This window comes from Chaetura pelagica, unplaced genomic scaffold (assembly GCF_000747805.2).
Source record: "Chaetura pelagica isolate M959 unplaced genomic scaffold, ChaPel_1.0 scaffold31, whole genome shotgun sequence".
Taxonomy (NCBI): Eukaryota; Metazoa; Chordata; class Aves; order Apodiformes; family Apodidae; genus Chaetura; species Chaetura pelagica.
In genome coordinates, this window is record NW_009952481.1 from 3,755,076 (window position 1) to 3,767,795 (window position 12,720).

The window sequence follows — 12,720 nt, forward strand, 5'->3', positions numbered from 1 at the left end:
TCAGCAAGCCCATAGTCAGAGCCGAAAGCAGTTCATCCCTTGGATTTACTGTATGTGCAGCCTGTTGTCATGGCCAAGAACAAAGCACCGATGTTAAATAGCTAAGTAAACCTCCTGTCCCCACAGGCAATGGTCCTCAAAAGACAAAACTGTCCTTTGTAAGATTAGCTGCAAGCGAAGTGCAGAGTTGCTGGCTGGGTGGCAGGGGCTGGAGGGCAGGTTGATGTGGCCTCCAGCAGTCCAGGGGCACAGCAGTGGGCAACAGCATTGCATGGGACATGTTGAGGACCTTGCCACCAGGATCAAGCTTGTGGAAAATTCACTCCTTCCACTTCTTCCTCAGGCCCTCTGCTGCCTGAAATCTGTCTTAAAGTCAGAAGAAGTAATGTACATGGGGGTGTATTAGGATGTATGACTTCAGGCTCTTCTTTTCCTTTTATTAAGGTTTTTTTACAGTGTTGTCAGATCACACGTTCAGACTTTCTCCCCTGCTCCCACAGAGGTTTAGGGTTTCTTTTTTGCCCTTAGCAGAGACCTGAATTTCTCGTTGCAAATATATGTTTCTGGCTTTGTGAGCTTTACAGTGAGATCACGAGATCTGAGGATGCTGAGTGACAGGCGTTGCTCCCCCTTGGTATGGAGGGAGCAGCTAAGGAAGTAGCTACTGTTGTCAGTTTTAGGAAAAATCCCAGAAAATACTCAAAACCAAATGATCTTTTGAAAGCAAATAGCCCTTGCTGCTGAAATTGGCCCCCTCGAATAAATCTGGGAGCTGTGAATTTGTTGCTTCCCTATCTGCCCCTGGGAAGTTGTGGGGTTATTTGAAGCCTGACTTCTCTCTGTTAATAGACCTCCTCTCAGGAGCTCAAGTGATCTTGCAAAAGTGTTGGAAATAAGTTTCTTCTAACCCAGCATACCACTTCCTGTTGTAAAATACACTTGATTAAACTTTCTGGCTCTCCCTGTCATTGCACGCAGACATCCAAAACCTTCCCTTCTCAGTGGAAAGAAGTACTTTGGGAATTACAGTTAAGGCTGAAACCTGAAGAATGTGGTTTGCTGAAACAATGTTGCAGAGATTTATTTTATTTTCATTTAATGTATCATTGCAAAACTTTTCTGGAATAAAAGTTGTCAATTTGCAGTCGCACCCACCTGTGGCAGTTTTTATGGCAGCCTTCCTGGGTGCTTTGAGCAAAAGTCCTGGATTATGCGAAAGATTATCTTCCATGCTGAACTTGACATTCAATTTTGAGAACAAAATTTTATTTCCAGTTTCACATATAATTCTGATGCCTTTTTCTCATTGCCGCTGTGCCACCAGCTGTGCCACAACTTATATTTCTGCCTTTTGCTCCCTCGGGCAGGTGATGTGAGTGCACATGGCAGTAAGACTTGCAGTTTTTTGAGTACAAACCATTTCTCTCAGCTTAAATCTGCTCCTGGCTGTCACTGATGTCTGGTGTGATTGGAAACCAGGGGCAGAATTAGATAAGAGATTTGAAGGAAAGAAAGATGTTATCTGGATGCTTAAAAATAAGTTGGTTTAGAGGGATGATACTAAAATAGCCTGGATGGAAGGTGTGAGGGCTCTCGAAATAGGGTGGCAAGGTGTGAAACATGGTGACAGGATTTGGGCACTCAGGGAGAAGTGGGAAAGACATTACAGACTGAACGTACTGTGTACATGGGTCACACGTGGCTGGCTTTTGTCCCCTTCCTTGTTTCTTCACGTGAGGCATGTGTGCTTCCTGGTCGGATGTTTGATTTAATGTTTTGCTTGCAGAAGGGATCTTCTTTGGACTTTTCAATGCAGTGTGAGTCTTATGCCTCAGGAGAAGCAGTGCAGAGAAGAAACCACAGAATCGCAGAAAGGTGAAGCTGTGCAAGACTGAAGATTTTCAGACTGGCAGCTCTCAGTGCAAATCAGTCTGCAATAAAGTAAATTTTTTATTTTGACATGTTCTCTCTGCTTAAGAGTCTGAGTTGCAGTGCTTCTTTGTTCATATTTCTGAGGTTTGTTGCTTAACTAAAAACTACTGTTTTTAAAAAAGCCAAACATCTGAACTAATGATAACAAACTGCATCTCTGCAATTAACAGCAGCAGTGAAAACACTTTGACCTTCCGTCTGTAACTTACAGCAAGGACTGCAAAAAGTAAACAGAAATTTATTTGAATTCCAGTGTTTGTGGTGAGCATACTCGGCAAGCAAATCTTGCCTGGTTGGGACCTTGCACTTCTGAAGCAGAACATCATGCATGGATCTAACAGACTGTAGTGTAGGTCTTTGCAGACTTTCTTCTGTTGAACACATCAGGTAATACTCTTGGTAGGAGCATGGAGCAATTACTCTCTGTGTTAGGCAGTGGTGTAGCCCAAAGGGGAAGTGATCTGTAGGATGAAGCTTTGAAAGGGGAGGTAGCCTGTAGGATGTGGACTTGGCAGTGTTAGATTAGCAGTTGGACACGATGATCTTAACAGTCTCTTCCAAGCACAACAAATCTGCAATTCTAAACTGCTGAGACCTGACCTCCACTTTGTTTTTTGGGGGGGTTACTTTGTATTAGCTTTTGTGAGGTCCCATGGGCCAAACACTGTGCATTCATTTGGAGCATACCTAAGCCAAGACATTTTGGAAAACGTAGCAAAGGGAAGATTTCCCTTTTGTTGTCAGTGGTACCGTTTGGGTACAGTGGTGACTTCAGGAGGCTGACTGAACCCTGGCACCCCTGTGTGGCAACTGCATTACCAAGAGGCATGAAGCAACCAAGTGTGCCTAGCCTTGCCTCCAGGGGAGGGCATGTCTACCTCTAGGCTCCAGGAGGAAGGCGAATTGATGCCTTATTTGGCAAAGTGTAGAGGAGGTACAAAACTTGACCTCACTCCAAGTCCTCAAGAAGAGAGCACTTGCAGAGAGAGCAATTGGGAATGAAGAGCAATTGCACAGGACACTGAACAAAAAACTTGTGCTTGAATTGCCTGGAGCTTCAAGAGTGTGTCTGTCTTTGGAAGGGCTGGAAATAACTGTGATGCTAGAGACCTCATCTGAACAGCAGTAAGATGGCATGGATCAAAGAGTAAATGCAGGTGCTGAGGCTTAGTTGTAACTTGATTATGATTTTAGCCTGTTGCAGCAAAGGCAGAAAGGTAGTATTTATAATTTTTAAACTGATAACCGGTCATTATAAGCTGCTTGGTTTTCTTGTAATTGGAAATGAGCAAGGCCATGTATCCATCTAACTGTTTGCAGCAGAGCTATGAAGTAACAAAATTGGAACATACAGTGACATGATGGTTTGACTGGATTAGACCACTTCTGTATGTACATCCTGCTGCTAAACAAGGAACAAAATAGTCTGTCCCTAGGACCCAAACCCAGAAAGTACCATGTGCATCTGTCTCTTAGGACTTTTAGATGCATTTGTGGGAGTTGCATGTTTAGGAAGATCAGATCTTTTGTAAAGCTCAAGTCCAAAATCTCTGCAGTCTGTATGCAGTGCCAGTCCTCTGTTCTGCTAGCACAGCCAGTAAGTCATCAAATCCAGAAGGGTTTCATGTTGTCCCTTGAAGGCAGATGACTGTAGTTGCATAATCTGTTAGGTTTAGAGTGTTTGTCAGAGCTGAGAGGGTTCCCAAGGTGTGGAAAAGCTGTGCAGCTCCTGAAGTCATCCTCCTCAGATGTTTTTTCTGGGAGGAAGCTCACTGTGGCCATTCATGCCTTTCATCCATGTGCTGGGTGTTTTGGAGGTCCCTGTGCTGCTTGTTCCCCTCCCAAGGCACTGGACAGGCTTCTGAGGCATCTCTTCGACATGCAGGGCAGAAATGTTTGGATTTTGGTTATTTTTTTTTGCACTGGTGATCTAGCCTGTGATGGGGATGCAGTTGAGCCAGGCTTTGTTCTCAGCGGTGAGGATGGCTATCCTTTCAGTTTTGGAAACTGGAGGTATGCATGCCATTCAGCTAGAGACAGCCAGGACCTCTGTCTGCACCATGTGTGCAACTCCCTTCCCTTGGGTCACAGCCACACGTGTGGCTTAGTCACCTGTACATAGGTGGAAGCAGAAGCATGGTCCTCTGCCACCCACAGCCTCTGCTTCACCTATCCCTGTCTCTGAGCTGCTGTGACCAGATCAAAGTGCTAGGCTCAGTTTAAACTCGCTGTCTTGATGTCTGAGTCTTTGGAAGTTGGTTTGTCTGGGTTAATTTAAATTTAAAGCTGGATCAGTTCCCTTGTTGGGTTCATTTGTACTGTCACCCAAATGACTGTGCCAGCACCTCAGCAGGATACGGGGTGGGAGGGGAGCTGTGGTGATGTTTGGTATTGCCTGATGCCAGATATAAAATATTTGTGAAACTGTAATACTTCAAGCCAGTGGCTTCACCGCCTTAGACCTTACAGCAACTTTGTGGGATGAGACATGTTGTCCCTGGGTTTGTTTGGTTTTGGTTTTGTTGGTTTGTTGCCCAGGATGCTACAAGGGAGCTGTATCACAGCAAGGGAAAAGGAATTCAGTTCTCCCAAATTCAAAACCACATTATTGCATCAATACCAGGTTGAGTGAGGTGTCTCACCAGGCTTTAGTCATTGTCCTGTGTCTCGAGGATGAACCCATTCTCATATGCCAGCAAAAGTCACCCTCTTACATATCCCTGGCCATTTGAATGCACTCCATGGGTGTTATTAGTCTCTCAGCTCCATAAACTGACTTCCTTTGCCCTTTCTGTTTTTCCTCCTGTTTACAAAGGCAGGCAGAGAACATCATGTCCCGTGTGTGTGCCATTGCCTGCAGAGCTCAGGGCAGGAAAGGGCTTGTTGGTGACGAGGCACTGGATTGAGCTCATTCTGCTGTAGCTCTGTGCCCACAAGATGATGTTAAAGTAGCACCTGGGTTTATCAACGCTGTTGCTTTCTGCTGAGATAAATTGTGGTTGGAGAGCTTAGTCCTCTGGGGAGGCCATGGGGTATCCCTGCAGCCCTGAAGAAGTGGAACCTCTCACAAGCTCAGCTGCAGGAAGGTTTGCCCAAGACTTTGTAGCTTGGTGTTTTCCTTTGCCTGCATGAATTAAGGCAGACTTGGCTTCTCTGTCCTCAGTGGGCTGTGTGTTCTGACACAGTGAGGGCAGCAGGGTGACGGTTTCATGAGGAGCTGTGTTCCCTTCCATCAGTCACTATCTGTTAGTCATTAATTTGCCCTGCCTTACCTGAAAAGCAAGTTAGCTCATTTGCTGGTTTCATGGAGAGATAGTTTGTTAAGTCTAGCTTTTAAATCCCCTGTGGGGCTGGAGGCTTCAGTTTTGTGAGGATCTGAACTCCCCTTCATCTTTCCAGCCTAAAGAAGATTGAGTTTCAAGACGTTTTGCCATGCCAGAGTCTTTCAGAGAAGAGCGTAAAAATTAGTGGTCTGTCTGTCCTGACATTACAGAACCCTGGGGGAGGGTGAGGCGGGGCCTCCGAAAGTGGTCTTCTTGGCTGAGGTTTCTTCTGCATGCCCTGGTAAGTTGCACAATGGGCTGGCTGGCAAGATGTCAGTTGTGCTCTGTCTGTATCATTTCCAAAGCACTTTCCAATCTAGCAGGATGAAAGGTCCTGGAGAAATGCTAAATAGTATTATTAGCGTAAAATCAACATACTTCTTCAATATTTCTGATCCTAAAGTGGATCCAGATGCTTTCTTATGGCTGCTGGGTCTGTTTTCATTTTTCTGTAGCTCAGTGTGGCCGTCTGCATTTGTTCAAGTGAGATGGGATGTGACAGAGAGCTTGTCACAGCATGCTCTTGTCAAGTCTGTAAACCTTTAGATTTATACATGCACACACACAAATATATATATATATATATATAAAAAAATTCAAATATATATATATGTATATAAATACAAAAATGACTGGATTACTCTGAGACACCATTTCCAAGTCTGACACTTCACACGCATGCCAAGGAACTTGGAATAAACTTGGCGAGTTTATCAGTTTTTATGATCATGGCAATCAGTTCAGCTGTGTAGGGGAGAAATGGGATTTGGCTGCCTAACTCTAAAAATAGTCTCCAAAGGAAGTGGATGTGTCCACCTCTTCATGGCTCTGATACGGAAAGAGTATTAAATGTCCCTTGATACCAGCCACAAGTTGAATTCTCTAACCTGTGGTTGGGTTTTGTAAGAAGTATCTTTTCAGCTCTCTTTCAAGTGTAAAGTAATTTTCCCCTGGTTTTAAGGATTTCATGGTTCCTCTCCTACAGAGAAGAAAAGATCTGCCCCACTGCTTAAGGGTGATGTTTGTACAGGCTGGGGTGTTACCAGAGCTGGTGACAGGGTGAGATCAAAGCAGCAGGAGCAGCTGAGTGGTCCTTCCTTCCGAGCATGGTAGTGGGAAGTGTTTCCAAGATGATGTTTCAGTGGTGTTTTAGACCTTGCTTGAGGTGATGATGCTGCAGTGTCTGAGGGGACTCACAGCTGTGGTGATGAGACATGACACTGCCTTGCAAAGACTGGCAAATACAGAAAGTGTGGATGGATGTTTTGCTGGTAAAATGTTTTGTTTTGGTAACTATTACTAGCAGATATATGTTCAGCTGGTAAAATCTCTTTGTGTTCTTAAAACCAGTGGTAATAGGACCAGTCATGTGTCGCTATTCGGTAGCACAAAGAGTAGCTGCCCAAGGTTTCTTAGCTACTGCATGAGATCCAGGGCATTCACCAAATCCTACGCCATCCCCTGAAAACCAAAACAGGGAGTAGTAGGTCCTAGAGTTTCAGTTTTCAATAAATTTGAATCAAAGCTGCATTAGGGATATTTTTGCTCCATGCACCTTCTCCATCCAATCTGAAGACCATGTTCAAACTAAGGGACAACTTGAAGATTGGAGCTGATTCCCCACATCTTTGTCAAGAGCCACATTTGCTCACCAGCTCTGATCCTACCCTGCCTGAGACATGGTTGGTGTATTGACTGCTAAAATCTCTGTGAGTGCTCTACAGGGACCAAGTCTAAAAAAAGGTTTTTCTGCATTGCGCACATCAAACCCCCTGAGAAGGGGAATTTTGGGTCCTCCCTAGCTTTTGCAGTTTTCTGCAGTCTAGAGGCTATAAAACTGCATTTTCTTGAATCCGTCCTGTTACTCCCCTCTGGCATGGGGTGTTCCTGGGTTGGTAGAAAGGAATTAAAGTGTGAAGGTTGTCACTAATTTAATAATGCCTTTCTTTTGTCCAATGTTGAGAGCTGCTGTGCTTCCCCAGGGTTTTCTGATTTCTTACTTAAATGAGAAGAAATGGCAAAGACAAAGGAAGCCAGCTGAGTAGGCAGCATATAGTTACCAGAACTTTGGGATTGCTCAGGCCTGTCTTGGGAGGACAACATTGGAAATGACCACAAATTTGGGATATCTTAGTTTTCTCACTTGTTGTATGAGTTAGGTTCATACCAATGCAGGTTTTCCAGTATGAGATGCCTGATCTTTGGTTGAACAGAAACTCTGAGGTAATGGTACCACTTACTGCATCTCTGGTAGAGGCCGGATTTACCCTGTCTGGAAATACTTGACATCTTCCGATGTATGCAATCACTTGCTGCCATGCAGAGGTAATTGCTCACTGACCCACAGAAGATGTTTCTGGTTTTTTTTTTATGGAAACTTACTGTGTGCTTTGAACTGCTGAGAAGTACTCAAAAAGTAAACCCATGAGTTACTACAGGCTGCATGCCTGGAACATGCAGGCCATCTCAACATATGGAGTAAATCAGCATGGTTCTGCTGGCTTCAGCACAGCTGCATCTATTACCACTCACCATAACTCTGCTCCAGACTGTAGGGATAGTTGTGAACAGTCAGTGAATAGAAAAAAACCCCAAGCCCTCTTGTTTCTTCTCTTTCATGGTTTTACACTTTATGAACAGAATAAATGCGCCACAAGTGGAGGTGGAATATTAAATTATTTAAGCATCTATAAAATCACTTCTTTTGGGCCTATGCTAAGTTTGCTCTCATTCTCCTTGGTTCCTAAATCAAGCAGTTGATTAATGCATGCACTTTGTTACTGACACTCAAAAATACATCAGTGATTAGTTCAGAGATAGAGATCAGCGTTTTAAAAAAACAGCCCTCATACATGCACCTGCACAAGAACAAGTCAGGCAGAACTGACTCTGCATAAAAACGGGGTGGGCACCACACATCTAAGCCACAGGACTATGGGAAGAAGGGCTGCTTTTCTGTTTCTGTGTGCCAGCAGAAGCAGTGCTATCAGGCTTATGTGTGATGGATCAGAGTGCAGTGGTATTGCTGCAAGCAAAAGTCATGAATTTTAATTAACTTTACTGGCTGCCTTGAAATTTGAGTTGAAAGATAAATGTGAAAAACAGGCAGCCTGTATTGTTTCTGGAACAGAACTGTCCGTTTTCTGTTGATTAAAAGAATTTTTCTTTTAACTTGATAATAAAAAATACTTCTGTCTTGGTTCTGTAATCTTTTTTTTTTTTTTTGCTAAATCTTCAGGTCCTGCTAGCCCTGGGTGCTCCTTGAGCCCAGTCTCATCTCATGGTCACCCAGATAACTCACCTTGGCTGTAGAGACTTTCCAGCCAGCAGGACTTGTCTGCACTCTGCTTTCAGCCATTTTGAAAAAGATAAATTAGGGCTTTAGTTAAGTACTGTTAAAAGTGTTTAAAAAAGAAAAAAAAAACAAAAAAACTTGCCTGGTAGAAAATTGCTGAGTGGACTGTCCAGGGAGTTGAGTGCATTTTATATTCATTGGGGAAATCTGACACAGCCAACATACTTGTCCTTCCCCTCTGTTTTTCCAGGGCTGCTTTTAAGGTTATGTAGTTCTTGTATTCATTTGGACATCAGTCTTCCTCATTAAATATAAGAGATTTGAATGTTAACATCATCTGTGGGGGACATCTAAGCTTTGGGAAGGGGAGGACTGATACTATCATCTCATGTCCCTAGACAGAAACAGACAGCCATGGTGTTATTTCCAGCCAGAGTAATTGGAAGTGCTTTCCTTACTCCTCTGTGCAGAAGTTTGCTTTGGAGGTTATCATAGCCACTTTTCCTGTTTTGCCATTAAGTCACTTCTGTGCAGGAATAACTTTAAGGGGTTGTAATTAAGGCTGAGTGACTTTTCAGAAAGGTGACTACAGGCACCAAGGAGGAAAAAAAAAAAAAGGTGAAATACTCCTGAGTTGCTCCACCTCTCTCAACCACAAGTGTTGTGGTATTCTTTTTAGGAACTTTTATGGTTCAACTCCACACCTAGTTTCTCATCTCTGATAGTTGTAGGCTGAGCAAGTGTTCCGTATTAGTGAAGAGTTCATTGCAGTTGCAGCAGAGGTTTGTTTGATGCTCTGGGAAGTTCTTGCTGTGTTCATTAGTGAGAAGTGCAGTATATTTTGGGGCCTAAATTAGTGTGAAAGGGCACATACAAACCTGCTAAGTACAAATTCCAGCTTGTTTGTGCTCTCAGTTGGTTACACCCTTGGCTCAGAACCCAGATATTTCAAGAATTTGGGTTGAGGTATATCCTTTCCCAAAAGAGGCATGAAGTTAGATTCCCCTTTTGTATCAATGGGTGCAGTTTCTGTAAGGTCACCAAGTATTTTCGTGAAGCAGAAATGTTTATTTCTTAAGGCATGTCCAGAGACTTTGGAAGGAGCGGCCATGTTTTGCTCTGGTACAACAGCCTGGTGGCTGCCTCTTGCAAAACTGAGAACCTCTGGGCTCTTGCTTTCATTGGAATTTGCTTACTGTAAAGGAAACCCACCATATTTTGATGTCCCTTTATGGGAGCCAGGATGACTTGTAGTGTCACTCTTCACTGTACTGAGGCCATTTGCCCTATGCCTGCTTATCCCAGTGGCTGAGTTTTCCCCCCCCCCCAAGGCCTTCAAAGCATGTATGTACACACCAAAGCAGAATATCAGTTTTACTAAGGAGGCTCATTTCAGATGCAGATGCTCTATGGGCTGATTTTATTATTTTTTTTTTTTTTTAAGTTATTTGTTTATTTTATTATCCTACTAGAAGCACTCTGCTTTGCTTTCTCCACCTTTCCATGTTGCTGTGACGTGTGTCTGGACGTCAGGGTAAAGGGATGTATGTACACACCAAAGCAGAATATCAGTTTTACTAAGGAGGCTCATTTCAGATGCAGATGCTCTATGGGCTGATTTTATTATTTTTTTTTTTTTTTAAGTTATTTGTTTATTTTATTATCCTACTAGAAGCACTCTGCTTTGCTTTCTCCACCTTTCCATGTTGCTGTGACGTGTGTCTGGACGTCAGGGTAAAGGGAACCCGTTGGGTAGCATTTACCAGTTGTTGAATTACGCTGCAGCGGGATCAGCCTGGATGGCTGGTAGGGCTGTTATTATTCCCAATGCTATTCCTGGTATTATTAGAGTATTACTCTAATACTGAACGAGACCCATTTACTGATCCCTTAAGGCATCCTCGTGCATCCACACGTCCTTTAATCAGCCCACCCAAGAGGGCGCACGAGCATCCTGGGGCACAGCACGCTGGGGTGATGGGGAGGGATGCAGGCGCTGCAGGGTGAGCTGTTGGTAATCCCTGCACATCCCTTTTCTCTGCAGTTACCTGGCCGAGCAGTGCTGGAATGGCGGCTTCGTCTACCTGATCATGTTGCGCCGCATCAAGCGCAAAGCCCCTCTTCCTCCCTCCAACGGCAACAACAGCAACAGCTGCGACCCCAAAGCCAAACCCAGCCCCGAGCCCGGCGACAGACCCGCTCAAAATGGGAAAAGGACCAGGAAGTTTGGGGTCATCACCAGAACACCAGGCAGCAAGGACAACAAAGAAAAGCTGGGCTCAGAGCATGGGAACGGGCACTGCACTCCGATGGAGGTGGAGGTTGCGCAACCAGAGACCTCCGGAGCAGAAAGCAACGGGGAAGAGCAGCTTCAGAGCACAGGGGGACAGCTGTTGGATGGCAGCATGCCGGACGTTGGCGACCAGTCTGCCCAGGTAGGTTTGCTTTGGGTTTTTCTAGAGAAGCAAGCAGCAGCCATGCCAACGAATGAAAGGCGTTTCTTGAGTGGTTTCCCTGGTTTCAGTGCTCCATCCCTTAGCTGATCTTCTTGAAGACAATTCAAGCTGCTGGGGCACCCAGCTGTGGGATGGGATCCAAAACAGGGAGGCAGGAGGATTAAAGAGTTAAATAATAAATGTGAGAAGCCTCTTGTCATGCTCCTTCTGTGATGAAGGGGGAAGGTTCTTAGATTGTTGATGTGCCAGGATTAGCCTCAGGGTTTCTTCTGTTGAGACAACTGATGACCTTAGGACACTGGGGCAGGAGGTGTCAGTGGAAGATGGTTTTTCTGTCCTTTGGGGCTTCCTATTTAGCTCTGTCTGAGCTTGACAGCACCTTAAAGCTCATGTTAACATTAGAATTGAAGCTTCCCTTTTTGTTGTACCAGACCACAGTTCATTTATTTGTGGTACAAAACGTGTTTGGCCAGTGTTCAGTGACCACAGGGAAGTTATTGTGAATTTTGCTACGAGTTGATGAGATAGACAATTTGTTAATGTTTGGGACAACAGTGGGATTGAGGCTTTCATTGCTTCTCTCTTCATCCTAATGGAGATCTTGGGGTTTGTTGCCTGGCTAGAATTGCAGCATTGCTGAATGGGAAAAAATAACCCACGCCTTGATCAGGTTTCAGTATTCATCTATCACCAGAAGAGCTATCTGCCAATCTTTCCAGATACTCTGATAATATAAACAGATGAACGCTGCTGTGTTGGGCTTGAGGCTTGCTGCGGCAGCTGGTTTTGGTTTTAAGACTTCAAAGCTGGTAACAGAGGAATATGAGTGGACATCTCATCACTAAATTCTGTTGAGGAAAGTATGGGTTTAAATGTGTCCTCTGAACCAGTGCTCCCTAATGCTACTGCAGGGTGGTGGTTATTAAGTTAAACTGATTTAACTTAAAGTACATTGGAGGGGCTAAAACAAATATTTAAAAATGCTGTTCTTAAAGAAGCATCACTGAGAAATCCTACCCTTCCCATCAGTAAGATATGTTGTATTTTCAAGACGGGAAGATTATTTGTATACTGTTCTTGCAAGCCTCATAATTGCAATATTTCTGAAGAAAAAAATCCCAAACCTACCAAACATTAAAAGTTTAAAAATAAATAAATACATCCTTCAGGATTTTGAAAGCTCTGGTCCATATAAAAACTTCTTGAATCTGTTCTGAAGATGTCTAATTAAACACAAGTTGCAAATAAAGATAAACAGTTTTAGTTTGAGGAACTGGGAAGTTAAAAAATACGTATTTTTAAAAAAGTGTTTGATTCAGAGCCATCTTATGCTAGTGTTACCTTGATGTTTTGAGTACTTTTGGACTGAGAAGTAAGTTGTTAAATTCAGAACATATATGTATCAATATAAGCAATAAATAAATACAGTTTTAATGTAAAGCATATAAAAGGTGGCTTTGCAGAATGTATAAGCATAGTTGAGTCACTGGAAATTTTAAGAGCTGTAATCTGCTCAGTTGTGGTTTATCTGTTATGGAGCCTGTTGGGAGGCACAGTCATTTAGTAAAATTGCTTCTCTCTCTTTTAATCCCCTCTTCTTTAATATTTTGCTTAGAGATATGACCTCTGTGTGTGTCAGAATTAATTACATTTTACTGACATCTGAATGAGAAGAAATGTGAATCGCTGTAGCCCAAATAGCATGCCTTGCTCA

General features: G+C 43.6%; 1 protein-coding gene across 1 annotated transcript in view; it reads left to right on the forward strand.

The window, feature by feature from the left end:
• PDZD2 (PDZ domain containing 2) overlaps window positions 1-12,720 on the forward strand; it is a 137,109-nt gene that overhangs the window by 64,358 nt on the left and 60,031 nt on the right. Inside the window, exon 2 of the mRNA XM_010008740.1 lies at window positions 10,595-10,985. Within this exon, the coding sequence (XP_010007042.1) occupies window positions 10,595-10,985 (391 nt within the window). The remainder of the gene's footprint in view (window positions 1-10,594; window positions 10,986-12,720) is intronic.